The 22,261-nt window shown below is 37.9% G+C and overlaps 1 protein-coding gene across 2 annotated transcripts in view; it reads left to right on the top strand.

Annotated features, from left to right (window-relative positions):
- mTor (serine/threonine-protein kinase Tor) overlaps nucleotides 1-22,261 on the top strand; it is a 415,570-nt gene that overhangs the window by 348,917 nt on the left and 44,392 nt on the right. For both annotated transcript variants that reach the window (XM_067136412.2, XM_067136411.2), the window contains exons 33-34: nucleotides 2,068-2,377; nucleotides 21,773-21,915. In XM_067136412.2, coding sequence (XP_066992513.2) covers nucleotides 2,068-2,377; nucleotides 21,773-21,915 — 453 coding nt within the window. The remainder of the gene's footprint in view (nucleotides 1-2,067; nucleotides 2,378-21,772; nucleotides 21,916-22,261) is intronic.

The following is a 22,261-nucleotide window of genomic DNA, read 5'->3' as shown; positions in this document are numbered from 1 at the left end:
TTATTCGTACCTCTTGCAACTTTGTTTCGTCCATTATGTCTTCATATCCTATTATCCCTTCTTGTCTTTCATTACTGTTATCTATATCCAGAGGCTTCCTAGCCAAGGCAGTAGAGGCATGTTCAGTTCACCCACAAGGACGTGGGTTTAATTCCTGTCAGGAAGTCAAAATATATAAGAAATTAGATTTCCACTTCTCGAGCCCTGGGGCTCACTCAGCGAACACCAAAAAAGAAAAAAAAAGTACTGGGTTAATTCCTAGGGACAACGGCAGCTGGACATAGAGCTAACCACTCTATCCCACTTAGTGCTGAGGTTATGGATAGTGAAAATCTTTGCCTTCCACTTCTCCAAGGGCATTCATGGTCTCTACTGAGATGGCTTTGCTTTACTATATATTTTCAGTTTTCATTAGTCTGTGGCCAGGTCTCAGCCATTTGTCATAAGTATGCAAACTGCCTTGTACATTATTTCTCAGATAAGAAAGCTAACAGGAGTAAAATAGTATAGGAAATGGATGGAGAACAGCAACTTACCATGTATTTATTATTTACCATATGGTAAAAAGCATATAATGTACAGTATACATACAGTATACAGTAATAATAATGAAATATAACCTCACAGGATAACTATTTACAATACTGAACACAGAAAGGGTCACAATGATAGATTTACATCTTTTGTATAATTAATGCAGTATATTGTAGCCAGAAGGAACTCGGCTGGATCCCCTGAGAAGGCTGTTAGTAGACAGTCTTGGATAATGTGGAAAACAGTTTGTCTTTCAGCACTGCCATTACATCCAGGAGAAGGAATTTTCTTATTTATAAAGGGAATCTACACATTGGCCACAGTCTGTTCTGATTCTCTTTTAGAGTAGGTCAGATCTTTCTGCAGAGTTCAAAACCTGGTGGCTTAGTTGTAATGCATGGCATAGTTTGCTATTCTGGTGTAGCAGAGATCGTCCACAGTTGCTTCCAACGATTAGTCATGTTGAATTGACTTTCATAAAGTTTCCTTGTAGTATTCAGGGGAGGATGACGAGAGCACAGTGTATTCCTGTTAATATTAGGTAGATCATGATGCACAGGGAGAGAAGGATTATTGCATATAGTACAGTACACTTTAATAAGTCGATTTGCTCGTTTCACAGATGGAAGTGGTATATGACTTAATGCTGGCAACAAGAATCATTGCTCAACGTCCATAGGTATAACCTCAAATTACCCTACATGTGTCTCTTGGGTGGGGGCTAAGTGAGCAACAACATTGGCTGCCAGATAATCCTTTGTATCTCCTCATGTATATCATATTTGCCATGGAGGACCTAAGCACACAGGGATAGAATACACACAAAAGAAACACATGAAGCCAAAACTTTCAGCTGCAGCCTTCATTAGTGAAGATTAGAATGAGAATGGTGGTGCATTGTTGACAAGTAGACGTTGTTGCGAAGTAAAGGGTGATAGACGAGACAAGAGAATGGAGTTAAGAGTGTTAAGGTTGGGTGCTATCCCTGACCTGAGCAGTAGTTGCTGTCTGGTTACAGAATTTTTAAGGGCAAGACGGTGGGAAGTTGGGGGTAAATGTTTAAGGATTTTAACTGTGAAACAATCATCAAATGTGGTGTGATGGAGCTGGGTGTGAATGGAGACAGGAAGATCTATATAATAGGTTTTTGCATGTTCTGTTGTGGATGCATATTCGTTTTGCTGGAGTTAGTTGTTAATCCAGTGTAAAAACATGGACAGAGTATACACTAAAGCTGGTAGATGGTGCTGGTAAAAGTGGTGCTGGGTATCTGTAGACGGCAGGCCTTACAACAGTTGTGTTCACAGCGGACAGAGCCAGAAGAAGGTGGTGGTTGGTATGATTCATAGTGAGTGTGAAGTTTGAGGTCAGAGTTCATGGCATTATATCCTGAGGGCTAGGATTCTAGATGAAACTTTGTTAATTTACTAGCAGTGACATTTCTTTTTGTGAAGATGAAATGCTCATAGGGCTAGTGTATGTACATTTTGCTTGTTCTGCACAACAGTGATGGAATTTAATGCTTGTATCTAGGCATACGGACGTGACCTGATGGAAGCTCAAGAATGGTGCCACAGATACAAGGTGTCCGGTAATGTTCGTGACTTGAACCAAGCCTGGGACCTGTACTATCATGTGTTTCGACGTATATCTCGGCAGTTGCCCCAGCTTACTAGCCTGGAACTACAGTATGTGAGCCCCAAGTTACTCATGTGTCGAGACTTAGAACTTGCAGTGCCTGGTAGTTATGTTCCAGGACAACCAGAAGTTCGCATTGCTCACATTCAGAGCTCCCTGCAGGTCATCACATCAAAACAAAGGCCAAGGAAGTTATGCATTAGAGGTTAGTACTTGCTTTCCCTTTTAAGACATTCAGTTTAGAATAAGATGGGACATTCAGATTCAAATCCCATCATTTCCACTTTTTCCTGAAAATGAGTTATGAGTAGGGCTCAGAAGTTGCTATAAATTGCCTAAAAATGGCTGTAAAAAGATCTAAAAATGTCCAGAAAGGACCTAAAAGCCGGCAAAAAGGATGCAAAAATGCAATCCAAATTCATCAATAATTTGTTTTAATTACATATTTAATGTTTAAAAATTCAAAATTGTGGTGGTATGCAGTATATTGTACAAAAATACTTCTTTCAGACAGTAGAGTATGTCGGGGAGAGATGGCGCACATTTTGTAATGATCGTGCAGCAAGTCTTCGCCAATATTTCGATTAGCTTATTTTTATGCTAGATGTCATTCCTTGTATATCTCCTCACTGCCTTTTGAAGGAAATGGTCTTAATGTAAGTAGATTACAGGCAGAGGTTGTTTATTTGAATGTGTGTCACCTGCGCCATCTCTCCCGTAGTGTCCGGGTGAGATGGTGTTATGTAGTTGATATGATAAGGAGGGAAGAAATTAAGTAAACTATGATTACAGGTTTAATACATTTATTTACCTTATTTACATTCACTTGTCTATTATTCCTTGGTCATTAATGAATCAATTAATTATTTAAACTTCAAGATTTATCCCTTAGTCCTTTTAGGATATGTTTTTCCTTACTGTCTCTCGTCTACAGTCATTACATACGTTCTTATACACTGAACACAATTCATGCGGCTACTTGTTGCAGACGGTGCATTTAATTCAATCGTCCTTCTGTTTTGTCAAATAATAGTTCTCCCAGTGCTCCACACACTTGTTGTAATCATCAAATATTGCATTATTTTGCCCATCTTGAATTATTTTACCTGCTTCATTGGAATGAGGTTTTTCTCCTTTCCTACTCTTTCCCGTCGTGAAAGTGTTTGAAATTTTTCTTTGCACTTTGTTCTTTTTGTTCACTGAGATTTCTCTTTTGTTGGAGATATTACGCTTTAAAGTTGCATTAAAAACATGTATCACAAACTTCGATTAGGCTGTAGCTGCTTCCTCTTCTCCATAAGTAGTGTAATTTGACACAGAATTAAACAAAATATATATAGGTTATATATATTTTATTAACAAACTGATCGGAGAATGGAAACACACTTTACACATAAATGGATATTCAAAGAATACCGCGCCATCTCTCCCGGAAATGTAGCGCGCTATCTCACCCGACATTTGGGGAGAGATGGCGCACCTCTGCCCCAGGAACTGCGTTGGCCCAACATGGCGTATATCACACCAGCATAGTCGTTGATTAACCTAGTCACCCGCCTGTGGCAATTCAAAGTTAATTTAGCTTGAACAACCCAGTCAGCGGGCTTTTATATCATGCCGTAGCAAAACTTTGAAGGTTGAGAAGACGTATTTACCAGAAATATCTAGGTTTACAGGCAAAATCACTTGCACTATGTGACATAGAATAAACAGCTTTTGTTCTCATGTACACACTGCACACACGAGAAGCAGTGGTCGAGCGATCTAGCGGGTGATTGCCGCACTGGCCTACCCTGCGCCATCTCTCCCGGTGCGCCATCTCTCCCGGAAACACTATATATATTTTTAGATTGACATAACTTATAAAAAGGAATTCCATATTTGTTAACAAAGTACTTTGCAGAATTTAGAATGATTTTTTTTTTTTTTTTTTTTTTTTTCCACCTAGAATGAATTCAGCAAACTCACGACTCACTCCTTGAGGAAGAAATTTAAATTAGTAGAACTGGAATCATATTTGGCTTAACTACACTAGGGTTACAGAAATTTGAATTTGGAAACCTTACCTCAGTTGGCTTTGTAGTATATCACAGTAGTCATCGCCTGGTTCTTAGGTGTAAAGGATCGTCAGTTTTCAGACAGCACAGTGCGAAACATAGGGAAACTTCTCTCCACAGCAACAGATGTTAAGGGTTCATACTTGAAGCGAGTGAGATCATCCTCTTCAAAAACACTGACATAAAAATTTTCTCCTTTCAATATTTCACTTATCTTGCACATAATTTGATACCCCTGGTTTTCTTCAAGCTCTAGTTTCATTTCATTTTCTCTCTTCTCAGATATGGTTCAAATAAATGTACAGTAGAAGTCCGTTATAGCGAGTACCACATATAACGAGAAACCTGTTATAACGCCGATTTTTTGTTGTCCCTTCAAAATTCCTGTATTAAACTGTGTATTATCCTTTGGTTACAGCGAGAGCCCTATCACTGACGCATCCGTTATTACGAGCGCTTAAGTGCGAACGATTTTTTCCCATTACCAATATTTATGCATCCCAATCGTTTCCTCGCTATTTCCACTAGCGAGTTCTCCCGTCGAGATTCGAAGGCTATGTCGGGGTCGATTAGTAACACCCATCAACTGCTGTTCCGTAAAGAAAATTTGAAATGAAAGAGTACACTTTCGTAATAAATGCTTTAAAAAAACGTGTCCGATAACTGTTTATAACTCATTAAAAATAAAGGCTGACTAAACGATCGCTTAATTTTAATGCTAAATACTGCAATTAAGTAAGAATGGGATAACCTCGAGATATGGCAGAGTGCATAATTGATTTCAGAGGTTGGTTTATATTTTCTCGCATCTGGTTAAATTACGGAAAGGTTATATTTTCTCGCATCTGGTTAAATTACGGAAAGGCTATTATCATGTAAATTTATAGCAAGAAGGTTATAATTTCTCTACTGGCACTTGAAGCATATTTTCATCATATGTATAGTACGGTTAAGTTAGGATAGGTGATGCTGTTTGAATAAGAAAACTGAAACGTTTGCTACAAAATGCGATCAGTCATCTTCGGTACGGTATATTTTTCTCACTATGTGCATTTGCGAGCTCTCTCGTTGAAATTCGAAGGCGATGTTAGAGTCGATTAGTAATACCCATGGACTGCTGTAATGTAAAGAAAATTCAAAATGAAAGAGGATAACACGTTTTCGCAATAAATGCTTAAATAACGTGGCTGATAGCTGTTGTTAACTCATTAAAAATAAAGGCTAAGTTAAGTATGGATGTGATACACCTCAAGATACACGTTTTCATAATAAAAGCGTAAATAACGTGACCGATAGCAATTGTTAACTCGTTAAAAATAAAGGCCAAGTTAAGTAAGGATGTGATACATCTCAGGATATCGCCGAGTACATCACTGATTTCAGAGGATAGTTCATATGTACTTGCGTCTAGTTACATTTCGGTAAGGCTATTCACATATAAATTTTAGCGAGGAGGTTATCATTTCTCTACATGCATTACAAATATGTTTTTATGATGCATATACCGTACGGTTAGGTTAGGCAATGCTGTTTGAAGAACAAATCTGAAATGTTTGCCACAGAAACCTCTGCGTGATACCGTATTTCTCCGAATCCAAGACGAAGTTCTTCTCAGAATTTCATGCGAAAAAATCAAGGGTTGTCTTGCATTCCCGGCCTAACAGTAACGAATACCACTGGCAACTACTGTGGTAACCATGCTGGTTCTTTTCACAACCACACGCGCACGTATACACGAAACTCCTTGACAATAAACGACCGCCTCTTTACATCGCTAGCCGTGACAACCAGTTGTACAGTGCCTGTGTGTAACGTCACTGGATCTTGGGAAATAGTGAAGAGAGAATGACGTTCTATTAAACTCTACAAAAACGTTTCTCAAATCTGCAGAATGGCATCAAAACATGTGAGCCTTCGAATTCTTAGAGAGGCCACGGCTACTCAGTGGCAGAGTTACAACGCATCTACTGTACCTAACGCTTAGTAAAATTAAGTTTTATAGACAGCAGGAACATTTTTGTGACGGATAGTCGTTTTATAAAGATACGCGGAACAGTTATTGCCGGCAAATTAACAACGGGTTCTCGTCCATATTATGATACCAATTTTAAGTTAATGGTTATTAAACATTCGGAAATGTAGAATAATTGTGTATAGGCCTAACTAAAGCCAATATTTGACATTAGTGTGAAGACAAAGATAGCTAAAAAATGCGTACTGTACAAAAAATGCAACAAGGATGCTTTAAAGAAGTCGAAGATGAAATTGTGAGGTATGTGCATGAAAAACTGAAGGGCAGAATGGCCATACCATGGCACAATAAACTCTTTCCTTGACCTTCAACGTACATGATTAGGCCTATACATCGCTAGCTGCTGAAGTTGGCCGAACCCGGCAAGCGAGACGTGTGCGTAGTGGTTGCCGGTTATATCTGACGCTGAGTAAAAGTGACAGTTTTATAGACAGCAAGAATATTTGCCTGATGTATCATCATATTGTAGAGACACATGGAATAGATATTTCTTGAATATTATTACATTTTTTTAAAAGTAAATATTGTAAATATATATATTGTAATAATATTCGAGATATACGTCATCTTCAATACGGAACCAAAATGAGAATAGTTACTTGTAACTTGGAATAGGTATTGCCGGCAAATTTTCAACGGGTTCTCTTTGGTATTACGATGCCAATTTTAAGTTAATGGTCATTAAACCCTCATAAATAAAGAATAATTGTGCAGCCGCAAAAAATATACGGCAAAGCCACCGTTCGGCTTCTAAAATGCGTACTGTACAACAAAGGCATTCATATGATTTTACAAAGCACTTTTTGAGCCTGATTTACATTTTTGAAGGAAAAAGTGGGGTTCGTCTTGGCTTCGGAGAAATACGGTACCGTACTATATTTTTTTTCAGAATGAGATTAAACTCGCTTTCATGAAAAATAAATAACAAGTAAGCCGTAGTGTGGATACCATCTGCAGAAACACAAATTTTGAACAAATTGATTGCCTTTTCATACTGATTTTAATGTGTATGGGGGCTCTTCCGACTTTTATACAAAAATCAGGTGTAACGACAATCCGCTATAGCGAGTAAATTTTTCTCCTTTATGAATTCTCGCTATAACAGACTTCTACTGTATTTACTAGAGAAAAGATATTTAAGAGGTGATGGATGAACTAATGGTGATTCGAATTGGCAATGGACAGTAAAAAGGGGCCAAAAAAAGACCAAGAAGCTAAAAAATGCTGAAAAAGCCAAAGAAGGACAAATAAAACCTTTATGGCCTAGAATGACCCAGAATGAAGATGTATTATGTTGGGTCCCGTCTTCAGACACTCGAGGAAAAGAAGGATTTTTTTCTCAGCTTCCGAGCCCTAGTTATGAGTAATGGAATCTCACACTTGAATCTTCCTTTAAACATGTATGCCAGAAGCATATGCCGACAATTCCCTTTGATTTGGGTGTATAGAAATTACAAGTTAAATTTAGACCACGACAAATCCTACGGCCAGATACCCTTCTTGATGCCAACCCGGGAGGGACGTATTCACTTTTGTGGTTGGTGATGTGGCATGTTGTAAATAGATGAAGGGAGGTGTATAAAGTTGAACACTAATGCCCAGTCCCAGACCCGGAGGAAGTATCATCATCCTCCTCCTTTCCCCTTATCCACCTCCTTCTGGGTTGAGGCATTTATGGCACTTCTTCACCTTCCTCTCTCCTTCCATCATTCCTCTTCCATCATTTTGTCCCAGTCCAGGTTTCTTCTTCTTGCACTCCTCTATACTGAATCAATCCACCTTGTTGTAAGTCTCACATTTGCTCTCTTTCCCTCGAACTTCATCTCCATTATCTGTTTTGGTATTCTTTCCTCCTCCATCCTCTTTACATTAACTCTATGGAGTTAAAATCCCTGGCCCAGCCGGGAATCTAATCCAGAGCCCTCCGAACCAAAGGTGAGTATGCTGACCATTCAGCCAAGGAGCTTGACCGCAGCTTTTAGTTCCTACTACACGACACTGACAGTATTAGAAAAAACAAGAAAGTAGAAAACCATGCAATAGTTTTATAACACCGGTGGGTGCAATGTGCTTGTTATTCACAGCCTCTTATTTTTTGTGTGTTCTATCCATAAATATTGTTTACTAGCCTTTCTGTTATCAGAGTAGTTATTTCATGATAAATGTATATTGATTGTTAATAGGAAATTGTGGTTAGGAGGAGATCTACAAAAAACTTCATTCAGCACCACAAAATTTCATGCAAAAGTATATTTCTTTTAGAAAAGTACTACAGCAGTGAAACTAGATATTAAAGTTAAAATGGATAAATGTAGACAAGGAATGCATCTAAAATATGATACATCAAAGTAAAAACATCTTGTGTATTAAAAGCACAAAAGTATCTACCATGAAAAGGATGTCTGTGACACTTTTTCACAACAAAGAAAGATCACTGCAGACTTGAAACCTAGATCTAAAATATGGTAAATGGAGACTCAATAATCTAAAATAAAACCAGAACAGTGCTGACAGAAAACTTTTCATCTACGTCCGATGACAAATCTATCCAGTTTATAAATTTCATTGTAATGGTCCGTATTGATTCTTTGATTTAGAGGTAGTTTTTGCCTTTGAATACTTGCTTATTATCCTATATTCACATATAACAAACAGAGATAGCTAACCTGGACATATATTTTAAATGTTAGTTATATGTGAATATAAGATGATAAACAAGTATTGAAAGGCAGAAACTACCTCTGAATCAAAGTTGACAAATCTGTGGTTATGTGAAAGTCACAAGTCCAAATTCTCATGTGTTAAGGAAATTGCATTATGACATCTTTTAGCACTCCATTTTAGAGGGGTGCCTTATGCCACTTTCCACTGTGCATTTTACACTATTTTTATTTCATCTGGTACTGGAGGATTTTCTCCCTTAAAGTTGAAGGTCAAAATTGTTCCAGTTTCGTTTGCAGCTGAAGGGGTATACCTTCACTCTGTGATCATCTTCTGTGAGCCCTTCTAGCACTAGCTCATAGGAAAGCCATTTGAGGAACACTCACCTCTGCTGCATAGGATAAAGATCATTTCCCATGTAAATGATTTGGGTATTGGTTCCACTCATATTCACTATGACAAAAATTATCATCTTTTGCAATTTTTTAAAATATTTCTTGCCACATTATAAGTTGCCCACATTTTGTCTGCTGTGTCTATTCCATCTTTGGTGGAATTACAAAATATTGATGGACGATTTTGTGTTCTTGAATTTCTCATCAGTTTCCACATTGTTGTGCAGTGAAGACATGAGAATTAGTTTTCTTTTTCTTTGGGACATGTGAAACCTAAGACGTTTTTAAATTCAAAGAAAGGCTGGATAATTATTCCCTTTCTTTCAGTATAACAAATTCAGGTGGTAATTACCTCTTATTTGTCTTTACTCTTCCAACAAAATTATTACAACCTTTTCTCTTTAGAAATTCTGTCAGTTCAAATTCAGTGAACCAGTTATCACAGATTATGTTACGACCTGAACAATATATCAAGGTAATAAATTTCATATTAATCTGTATTGAAGAGCTATTATAAAGATACTATGTTCTGGCATCCACTAGTGCTTAAATGTTGACACCATACTTGTTGGGTTTTCAAGGGAATGGATTGGCAAAATAGACACTCCCCCTGAAACCTAATTTCTCATCAGTAGTTACATATCCTCTGAGGGAATAGCTTTTCTATATGAACTGAATTTCATTTTGGTATGTATTGATCATTTATCACTATCAACAAAGGTGAGAAGGTCCACCTATTCAATACGTATAATTACCTTTAAAAGAAGACATATGGTAACAGAATTATACCTGGAAAAGAAACAGTTTGTTTGTATTATAACCTTCCAATGGATTCTGGATCAGAAATTTAGGTACCATTGAAGTTTATGATAAAGAAGAAGTATACGGAAATCACATAATAGTATACATCCAATCGTTATATGTCCAGACATACTAGTATGTCGAGAGTACTCGCTCAGTTGAACAATAAATGGAACAGAGTTTTGGAGATATAGATAAATTCATAAGCTCAGAACCTCGTGGTTTACATATAATTCATGTCCAGAAAAGTAATGTCTGTATAAGTAAATACTACTACATGAAATGCCATAGCTCAACGGAAGAGTTATGTAAATATCTATGTGTGACGTCCAGTTTCGATAACAAAATATACGATGGAGGCCGCGGAATGGATTGAATGATACAGGCTAAGTTTGGTTTTATCTACGTTGGTTATACATTATCTAGTTGTCACGGAATAAATCTGAGTACTCGAATAGTCATTTTATGAAGCAATCAATTGGTACATAACTTGAAAAGATGAAACGGATTGTTAAGCGTGTTCCTTATTTTGGTTCCCAATTATAAGAATGTTTAATATCAAAGAGATTATCCATAAATGTCAAAAACATATGGAAAGGAGTTTACCAGCCAATGATTTATGATGAACTAAAAGAACGCAAGCTGATATTATTATTGAAAATCGGAAGAGGGTTTTGTTTTAAGAAAAACAATGGGCCGATTGCGGGAACGATGACTAGTTTTAAGCCTTAGACAACGTCTACCTAAACAACATCTAAATCGAGCACGATCTTCCACTGCATAAACAATATTTAGCCGATGTTTAACTAGACATCGTTTAAAGTTTCAATATTGGTTTGAAAATGGAGATAGGAGCATCTTTCATGCAAATCTTTGCTTGTCGCAACCAATGAAATTTGTCGGTGCGCGCACCGAACGCCAGTCAGCTGTTTGTTTTCCTACACATTACTCAAATATGGCTAAGCATGAGTATGATTTGCCCACAGATAAGAGTATCTCTTTTGTTGGAAATTAAATCTCATAATATTATCTACACTAAAGCGACACACCACCGTATGGGGAAGTGTAGCTTTGATTATAGCGTTGTTACAGTGAGTGCAATCTACTCATAAATATGGTAGCTTCGACGAAGGGAAGATGAAGCGATAGTGATGTGTAACTGAGTGTGTTGTATGGGCCATATAGATGTAGCTTGCATTCTAGAAATTGTAGGTTCGAAACGCATCATCAGCAGCCCTGAAGATTGTTTTCCGTAGTTTCCCTATTTTTACACAGAGCAAATACTAGGGCTGTTATTATGGCCATGGCTCTTCTTCCCCAGTCCTCCTCTTTAAACAGTAATCACCACCATCACCACCACTTGCCTGTTCCTATCTGGTAGTTGCCGATAACATATACGATTTTATATATATAAAAACCACATACAACCTACTTTTTAGTTTTCACTATTATGTGTGTTTACTTGGCAGTAAATATAAGTGAATCCCACCCTGTTGATGTATGTGACAGCCCTCTGATGATTGGGACATGTAATTCTGACATGTATGTAGTCGAAGTGACCTATAATTCCTTGGAAATTACCCTGTGTATATAATAAAATATATCAGTTGCTAAGAATTGTAATCAAGTTGACAGTTACCGGACTGTCCCTTTGTCAGTCTCAAGAAACAACTCTCTTGAAAAGCGAAACCGTACTTTTAGATCTATCTCGCCGTACGTGTAAAGTGAATTGCTGCGATTTAGCAGCGGGTGACCACAGAGAGACCATCGGACCAACCTTTCTTCCCCGAATCGTCTCAACATGATAATACAAATTACATGTTTCATGGTACATAACCTCTGATTGTGATTCACTCCTCTTATTAGAGGTTAAACAGTGCTCTTGGCATTGTTTAAACATGACCGGTTGAACAACGGATTTAGACAATGTCTAAGTCATAAATAACGTCTCTGCAATGCGGCAGCCATACTTAGGCGTTGTTTAACCGTAGACATCGTCTAAACACCATTTCTGCAATCGGCCCCATGTGTTTGAGAAGAAGATTGAACATCAATTGAGACAGTTACGCTGGAAAAAGATCTGATTATAAATTATTCAAAATCTGAATAGCTGATATCTAGGAAATACGAGAATTGCATTGTAAATCGTAGGTTAGAATTTAATTAGGGATAATAAGGCGAGTGTTGAGTTAAAACACTGGTAGATTTATATTGATACATGACATTGTCTTAATACTATTGTACAAGTTTTAGGTCATGACGCCGATGTATGTAATGGATTATTATTGTAATGCTTTATTCCCAGTGAACTATCCACCCTTAAATGCTTGACTGTTCTCAACATTAATCAACTCCTTCGCATGACAAGCACCAAAACTACTCCTTTCACATTAATCTCACTGGAGTTCTCGAAGATTGCATTACTCTATTCATAATGCTTTATTCCCAATGAACTATCCACCCTTAAATGCTTGAATAGGTTTATGCAATCTTCGAGAACTCCAGTGAGATTAATGTGAAAGGAGTAGTTTAGGTACTCGTCATGCGAAGGAGTTGATTAATGTTGAGAACAGTCAAGCATATAAGGGTGGATAGTTGATTTTCAAAATGATATTTTTCCAAAGGCTATTGATGTAGATCGTGTGAATAGTCGGTATATACAATAATCAGTGATGCCATTATGAGGCTAAATTTTTTTGCATTACCGAGCTCGATAGCTGCAGTCGCTTAAGTGCGGCCAGTATCCAGTATTCGGGAGATAGTGGGCAGCCCTGAAGATGGTTTTCCGTGGTTTCCCATTTTCACACCAGGCAAATGCTGGGGCTGTACCTTAATTAAGGCCACGGCCGCTTCCTTCCCACTCCTAGCCCCTTCCTGTCCCATCGTCGCCATAAGACCTTCTGTGTTGGTGCGACGTAAAGCAATTAGCAAAAAAAAAAAAAATTTTGCATATGAGTATTTAATTGTGGTTGGAAGACCCTCGATACCGAATTATATCACTTAGAAATGCGGATTATGATGTAATTGTACATGATGTTAGTGTCATATAATGTAATGCCTAATTTAGTATTTCCTGCTAAGTAATCGTTTATGTAGCACGTAGTCATTGCTAGGAAATTAGATTTTACAGGAGGAATCACAAACGATGCCGGATGCTATGGAATCATCATTTTCAGATCATTCTTATTCTGGATGATATCGGTATTTAGATACTTGTTCATTTAGGTGCAGCGTTTTAGAATTCCAGGAGTATGCTGATCCCGTCCTACAACTTGGTTTATTGTTCGTTAGAAATGAGCTACGATCTTATCCTTGGATATTCATGATTATATTATTAATGAACAACACAATGTTGGATGTAGACTATTGTTAACACTCAAGTTGTTAACTAGATTTCATTAAACTATGCGATGATTTTGATAGTAATAGAATACCGGAAGACATGATTTTTGGGACAACAAAAACTTATATCAACGAATAAATATTTTCATATTTCTTGTCATGGATTGAATCAAATGATGTGGTTAATTAAAGTCATGATCAATTATTTAAGCCTTCAGCAAATTCATGTTGGTTTTTGATGAATTATTTGAAATACGAAGTTAATGATAGAATAATCACCAATATGTTTAACCAATTGTGTAATATTATTGCATTTGTTGCAATTGATACAGTAACCAACAAAAGTATAGAGACATTTAATTATTTGCATTTATTACTATTATATTCAATTTTACTGATTATCCATTCATGTTGTCAGACTCAATAAATATTACTGGTTATATTTTATAGAGAAATGAGTTAATTAAATTGGAATATCCTTCCAAATGAAAATGATGATCGTTATTCTTATTTGTAGAATAAGATTTAGAATAATTTTGAGTAGTTATAAAAAAAAATGCATTCTCATTATGTCGATTAAGGCTCAACAGTAAACGGTGTGACCTGTGACCAATACTCGTTGAACTTACGCGCCCATGAGTGGACTTTCATGGATCTCCGTTGACACCAGCCGAGATATATCCATAATTTCATTCGAACCATTAGTCAGCGTAACATGTAAGGTCACAGTATTGAATAGGTGGACCTTCTCATCCTTGTTGATAGTTTTGTATATGAGTTTATGAAATATTACTCGGATGGGAGCTAATCAGTCAATAGCTTTTCTTTCATCTCTTGTCTCTTGATTATCAAACTGTAAACAATGGATTATATCACTCATAACTGTCTTGAATTTCTCTATGCCTTCTTCGTTTATTCCCCAAAGTTCTTCCTACGCACTGTTTATTTGCTGTATGTGCCCTGCTAATTAAAGTAGTTTTATGTGGGCAACTTATAATGTGGCAAGAAATATTTTTAAAAATTGCCAAAGGTGATCATTTTTGCCATATTGAATGATCGTGATTACATCGGTCAGTTTGGCATTCCTCTCTCGTGAAAAGTTCCCCTTTAAGTGACTGATATATTAGTTTGTATATTTGCCAATGAAATCCAAAATTTCACTATCCAAAAGGCAGCTCCAACATTCGAGAGCAGTCTTTGTTTTTCTCGCATCACTTACGTTACCAGGCAAATGTGACAACAGATTATGTGCTCTACTTTGTGTTTTCTTTGAAGGTGGAATATTATACCACTCATTGTTATCCTTGCCATAGAAGTACATCACGTTCTGATCAGCAATGACTTCATCAATCATATAATCTCTTGCTCGGATTGAGAATCTTCCTTATGTTCTTTAACTACATCTTCCAAATTACAGTCACTTTCATCTTCTAACAAATAATGAACTTCTAAAACATATCAGGGTTCTGGCGCTCATATATTTTCTTCATTGCTGCCATTGAATGTTCTAAAAAATGAAAAGGTACCATAATAATTACAAGGTCAGGTGCATAGCTGGCACATATTTAGTCGACAGTTTACACTGGACATTTTCAACATAAAACCACTTATTTCTATGGTTTCACATAAATGCATGCAAACAATTCTCAAAGAACAACTTACCTACAAGAAATCACTTTATGAAGAAATTAACATTATTAGGCGCAATGTGCTTGACAGGCCAAGTTTCAGGAATGCACTCGATTATCAGTGCTAACATGAACTAAGCTACCACAGCTATAGCACGAAGGGGACTCAAGAAAGAGAGGGGGAAGCCACACCCATTAGCCTTGGTTTTGTCCACCTTTTTCTTGTTCTTATGCCTCAGAAACCTGTTGCACTCAACAGAAGGCCAACACTATGTGTCCATTGGTAGTAATATTACTACCATATTTCGTGTACCTGAATGCCGCTGTTAGTAACACAACTACCACGAACTTTGAAATTCAGCTACTCGAATTCTATTCATGTTATTGAATTAGATGTTGCCTTAATTTGTTGTCAATTTCCTTTACTACCAATAGATGGTGTTATCGTTCGATAGTGTAGGGGCAATGTTTCTTAATTTTGTGCACTCAGCTGGATCTTAACCTAATTGCTGATATATGTACCCCTCATGCATTCCAGTCACTTATGATAATCAAACTGTAAACAATGGATTATGACATAACTATTTTGAATTTCTCTATGCCATATCAGTTTATTCCCCACTGCTTATTTGCTCTGTGTGCCCCCTGCTAATTAAAGTAGACCATCTTGATCTTGATTACATCGGTCAGTTGGGCATCCTCTCTCATGAAAAGTTTCCCTTTATGTGACTGATATATTGGTTCATATATTTGACCATGAAATCCAAATTATCACCATCCAAAAGGCACCTCCAACATTTGAGAGGGTTCTGTGCATTTTTTGCATCACTTACGTCATGCGGCAATCTGACAACAGATTATGTGCTCTAGCTTGTTTTCTTTGGGAAGACAATGGAAACAAAATACCTGCTCCTGTGAACAGGCCTTTTTTTTCTGGCACACTAGAACTGAATGCTAATACAGGGTGCACACAAATGAATTGAACGGATTTATCAATTATTTCTAGCCATATTATTAGAGATATGGTAATGGTGTTTGATGATGTAAGGCAAGTATCCCTCAAAGTTTTGTTTTGTTTTGTTTGAATAGCCCTCCACACATTGTGCTTCCCCCAATGCCCGCGAGAGCGCAACAGTTGTAACATTCGGCAGACATGATGCGTCCTCTACTCCAACAGTTGCAAAGATGGTGACTAACAGTGGAAAAGCGTATGCTGTTCTGGAATTTCATTCCAGCCAATCTGTGAAAAACATGCGATGAAACTTTAGAACAAAGTATCGGAAAGATCCACCCACTGTCAACTCCATCAAAACCACGGGATGTCTGTACAAGGTAAAATCAACAGGCCGGCCTAGTGTGCCTGAAGAAACAGTTGAGCGTGTGCAACACAGTTTTGAAAGTAGCCCACGAAAGTCAACTCATTGAGCAAGCAGGGAAATGAACATGCCTCGTTCGACCGTCTGGAAAGTTGTAAGGAAAAGATTGCAGATGTGCCCTTACCATTTCCATCTGCTCCAAGCATTGTCGCCAGCTGACAAAGTGAACCGTTTTGAGTTTTGTACAAGTTTTCAGGAGCGATGGAAGATGATGAGTTTTGTGACAACCTTGTCTTCAGTAATGAGGCAGCATTTTTTCTGAGTGGTAAAGTTAACAGGCACAGTGTACGAATTTTGGGGACTGATAATCCCCGTACCTGTGTGCAGCGCGTTCGTGACTCTCCCAAGCTCAATGTTTTCTGTGCCATCTCGAAATTTAAAGTTTACGGTCCCTTCTTCTTCGCTGAAAAATCTATTACAGGGCATATCTACCTGGATATGCTGGAGAGTTGGCTCATGCCACAGTTGGAGACTGAGAGCATGAACTTCATCTACCAACAGGATGGTGTTCCACCTCATTTCCATGCTGATGTTTGTGACGTTCTGAACAGCAGACTTCCAGGAAGATGGATCGGTCGTATCAGGCCTTGCGACTTCTTCGTATGGGATTATGTGAAAGACGCAGTTTTTATGCCACCATAACTGGCTGATCTAACAGAACTACGGGCCCGCATCATCAACGCCCTTGGTCAAATTGACAGCGACATGCTATGTCGTGTGTGGGATGAACTTGAGTTGATGTGTGTAGAATCACTCATGGAGCACATATCGAGCACTTGTAGGCTCATAAAATAAAAACTGAGAGTTTTTCTGTCTGTCTATGTAACTTTGTATAATGTTACAACAAATAATAAGCAAACATGAATTTTTCGAAACCGCTCCAATCATCTCTGCACACCCTGTAAGTTATAACCTTAGTATTTCTGGAGAATCATAACCTCTAGATTTCTTTAGTTTAGTCTGAACAACAGACAGGAAACTGTCTATGAGTGGATTAGAAATTTAAGTGTGTGAACAAAGATATCAAAATGAACCAAAATTGTTGCCTAAGTGTCTTTCTTTCCATTGCTGAAGGTAAGCTTTTTTGTATTGATTTCATGTGATAGTCTGCTTTTTCAAGAATATGTTCATAAAATTGTTTAATAATATTGAAAAAACTGACAGAACTGTGATTTTGTTTCTGAGAGTTTAAATCGTGCCAGCACAGGATAGACACCATATTGAATTATCTAGTCTCATAGTGTTAAAGTTTAAGAAGGAACATTGTGACATTATCACTGGAGATGAAACTGGGATCTCCCAATTTGATTTAGAACCGTTTGGGTCCTTTGACTGATTCTTTGAAAGTCAAGAATCTGAGGTATGGTGAAAGAGAATGATTTACACTTTATCTTCAATTAGCAACCAACTCTGTTCAGGAAAATCAGAAAGCAGTTGAAGCAAAGTGGAGTACTGAAGTCTGCCTTCCTATGGAGTTCAGCAAAATCCATGAACAGTGGCAATAATCAGGCAAAGGTACACCATCACAATGCTCCTGTTTACTCTGCCAACACAACAATGATATATTTAGACAGTAAAGAAATGAAACTGTTCAGTCCTCACTCGGCACCATACGATTTTTGTTTCATCATGGTCAGCAGTTTTCCAGTTCTGATAAAGCAGGCACCACTGACAAAGAGAAATTAGCTGCATTGCCAGAAGGCACCATAAAAGACGATATGCCATTGCTTAAGCGTTGAGGAACTCAAGATTTGCAGTCTTCGAGGAAGTTCACTGACTCTCTCATACAGGCAGCACCCGTCGAATTGACATGGATAGCCTTCCATAACCACCGAAAGGTCTTTGTAATAGATCTGGCGATCAGATTCGAGACATCCAAACACAACCAAATGAGGTGCATGAGGAAAAGAAAACATATGAACCAACCATCCCGTTCTATCAATGACAATACCGACTGGATGATATCGAAGTCATACAATTAATGGTTAGCACTAGAGGAACCATTCCTCTCTTTTTCGACCAGTTCTGCATATCATGTAACCTCAATCAGGCCTTGAAATATTCCATCCAAATCCTGAAGAACCATATCTCCCAAACTTTTTAATGCAACAACATACAGTGTCAAATGTGCTAACCAAGTCACAGTTAATGTTAACACTGCAATGGAGCCATCCCTCTTTTAGCCGTTATGAGAGCCATCCATTCTCTGAGACCAGTAAATCATATATTTTAAAAACCTTTTATCTATTTGTACATTACAAAGTGCACATTTATTTTAAATTAATAATTACAGGGAATTTAAAATGCAGTCTCAGAAACTTTCATTTTAAAATTTTATTCGTATATGATTTAAATTAGAAAATAAAAGATAATCACAGAGAATGTAAATAGCAATCACAGAAACTTTCCTTTTAAAATGTCATTCATTAAAATATTGATTACTTTGTTTACAACATTTCCTATGCTTCTCTATACATTTAAAATACTTGGTTTCAACCGTACAATGTTTGCAATGCGATTGCTGTCCAGTACAAATTTACACACTTTCTGCAGCACACTCGGTGCAAAGCTTATGGCTACATTCAAGACAAATGGGGTTCAAACACTTTATACACTTGTATTGGGTTTTCCTTTCTCTTGCAGATGGGCATTTGCTGCATGTCTTCCTCTTTTCCAAACGGTCACAAGGAATTCCCTCTGGACGTGTAGGAAGAACATCATTGTTTCCTAATGCCTTCGTGATGCTGTCTCTGGCATCTCAACGCAGGTTGGGTGTCTGAAGTCTTCTGTGAAGTTTTAGCTTGATCAAAATATTTCCCAAGTCTTTCACGAACTGAAAACGTGTCATCAGTGGGCATCCTATGTAACACATGTACAAAATGAAACAGTTGATACTGGCAATGTTGAGGATCCTATAAAACACAGCCAGTGGCCAGCGCCTTGTTCTCCTACTTGATGAGCAAACCGCGCACTTCATATCCACAATGTCCACTCTGCACTTTGTTTCATTGTAGAAACATATCATTTCAGGTTTAGTCTTTTCTGGGTCAATGATGCATCGTTGAGGTCAGTACAACAGCTTTGTTTCGTTTTGGCACGTATGACAATAGTGTCTTCTGTCCATTGAATCCATAGAGAGCGGATCCAATAGGCCTTTGCGGATCTGGCAGGAACTGAGGAGAGATTTCTCTTTTATTCTTCTTCATTGTTCTCCATTGTTCTGCAGTTCATCAAGGAGTTCAATGCTGGTAAACCAGTTGTCAGCAGTAATGTTTTTGTGACTGCCTTGAATAGGCTTACACAGTTGTAGGACTGTGTTGGTATGCCAAGTTTCTTCTCTATTGCTGTCAGGCCTACTCCGTCACTGTAAACATACAAAGTTTTCGCATCAACTAGACACATTACCTTGATGCCATATTTCTTTGGCTTTTGAGGCATATATACTCTAAAAACGCACCTTCCACAGAAAGTGATAAGCATTTCATCAACCGTAACAGTGCTTGTTACCCAATATTGCTGCTGGGAGTTTTCAGTTAACTTCGCAAATATCTTGGAAATAGGAGCTGCCTTATCTTGAGCTTTTTGCTCAGCGCGCATCACCACATCATCAAATCGTAAACAGGTGATCAGAACCAAGTACCTTTTCTTTGTCATGGTCACATGAAAAATAGGGCAGGATGTAGTGTCTTGAGTAAAAAGTGATGTAATATCTTCATTGATATGATATAGATGTTGATTCCTATAGAGGACCTGAAATAAAGTCCAATAACGGACCATTTATATTGATATCTTCATTATTTGATTTCAAAACTGACTCCAACAATAACAGTCCAATTAGTGCATTTATTTCTAACATGTCAGTATTCCTGTAAGTACTTTTATTGGTGCTGTCACCTACTTACCCTCTAACTGCAGACAGCTTTATATTTGTATTGGTCACTACTTTATTCAGCATGCTGTCATCAAAGAGAAGATTCTGTATGTCCAGTTTCTGGGGATTTTGTCCTAGAGTTTTAGCTGGACCCCTAAGGCCTGGTAATATGCCCCTTACAGTGTTATGAGCAGATGTTCTGACATTTCTTGGAGGCTCTTGACTACTCCACTGGAAGCCAGGTCGAGGATCATTCCTTTTAGTTCTACCATAGTAAAAATCAGGTTGTAATTGGTTAGCTATAGCAACATCAGGCTCACTTTGAATATCAGGGATCTCCAACAGGTCTTCATCAGTTTCTGATTGAGAATCAGATCCTTCTGATTCTTTTTCCTCAGTTGTCACCGCATAATCTGGATCCGTATCAGAGTCATCAATGAAATCACTGTCTTCTTCAGATTCACTTTCATTACCCGACAATTCAGTCTATCATCTTTTGAGTGCGATCTACAAAGTCTACGTCACTCCCACGTACAGATCGACTTGTGGAAGGTTCTGGAAAAAGATAATGCACAGCACTTCAAACATTACTAGAGCCATCCGGTATGAGAGACCTGGCACTATATGTACATTACTAGAGCTGTCTCGTATGTGGGACCGGTACGTTTTCAACTATCGATATGTTGCCGCTGAACACTTCATTACAACGGAACAAAACTGCACGCTTGGGGAAGTAGTGAGGAGGGATGAAGGTACTGCGCGGGGGAGCGACCTTGACCAAACAGGTTGGCCAATGTAGAAACATCAAATATACTCCTGGTCTCACAGACCGGTGGCTCCATTAGAGTGTTAATATTCATATTGTCTTTTTGTGTACTTTATCCTCAGGGGTAATCTCCAGTTGGGGAAAGTCTAATAAATAATTATGATTTAAGAAGTCATTTTAGAGACTAGTATTGTATAGAATGCCAAGGAGAGTATAGAGGATGCCCTCTTAACTGGCCTGTTTGTTAATGGACCTTGGTTGGATAACAAATGGCTGGTTGAGCCAACAGTGTAAAAGTATAGGGCCTATCCAGCAATTTATAGTATTCTAATATTTAAAATGTTTTAAACAATATTTTGAAACATATTAGGCTTATAACCTGACTAAAAATGGCATCTGCTATAAGCAGCATGAAACAAGTTGCATATTGTCTGTGAGTGGGACGGGGTAGAGGGCAGCACAGGTGCTTGTGACCATGGGAAACTGGAAGCAATATAATTCACTGGTCTGCCTTTTAAGGTATCCACTGCACTTTGGATTGTGACTCTTCCTGACCTCCTAATAAGACAAATGAGATGTTAGAGGATTACAGAGGTACTAATTAGTTTCACTAATAAAATTTGCTGAAGAATATAAAATATTGATGATGGTTCAATTATGTTTGCAAATAGGTAGTAATGGTCGAGACTACATGTTTCTGCTGAAGGGCCATGAGGATCTCCGTCAGGATGAGAGAGTGATGCAACTTTTTGGACTTGTGAACACTTTGCTGCTTAATGACCCCGACACATTCCGTAGAAATCTGACCATTCAGGTGAGTATTTTAACTCTGACTGTTCTCCTCTTTTTTTTGATCCTCATGCAGAGTTTTCGAATCCCCTTTGTTATTTTCTCAACATTTCAGTTCACATCTATCAACTCAGACATTTCTAGCAGTTGTGTTACTGTCATTTTAATCCACTATCCTCCTACTTTTCTTCCTAATTTTTTGTTTTATTCTTTAGAGGAAGCTTATGGCAGTCTTGATATGAAAAATGTATGATAAAAGTTGGTTAAAGGCAGGGAAAAGGAAGAGATAAAGAGAGACATTGAGACTGAAGATGTGTCCAAGTTGGTCCCATTGAAGAGTCCTGGTACCCACTCTCCTGACGAAACTAGGA

This window comes from Anabrus simplex, chromosome 1 (genome assembly GCF_040414725.1).
Source record: "Anabrus simplex isolate iqAnaSimp1 chromosome 1, ASM4041472v1, whole genome shotgun sequence".
NCBI lineage: Eukaryota > Metazoa > Arthropoda > Insecta > Orthoptera > Tettigoniidae > Anabrus > Anabrus simplex.
This window is presented reverse-complemented; position numbering and strand designations above follow the sequence as displayed.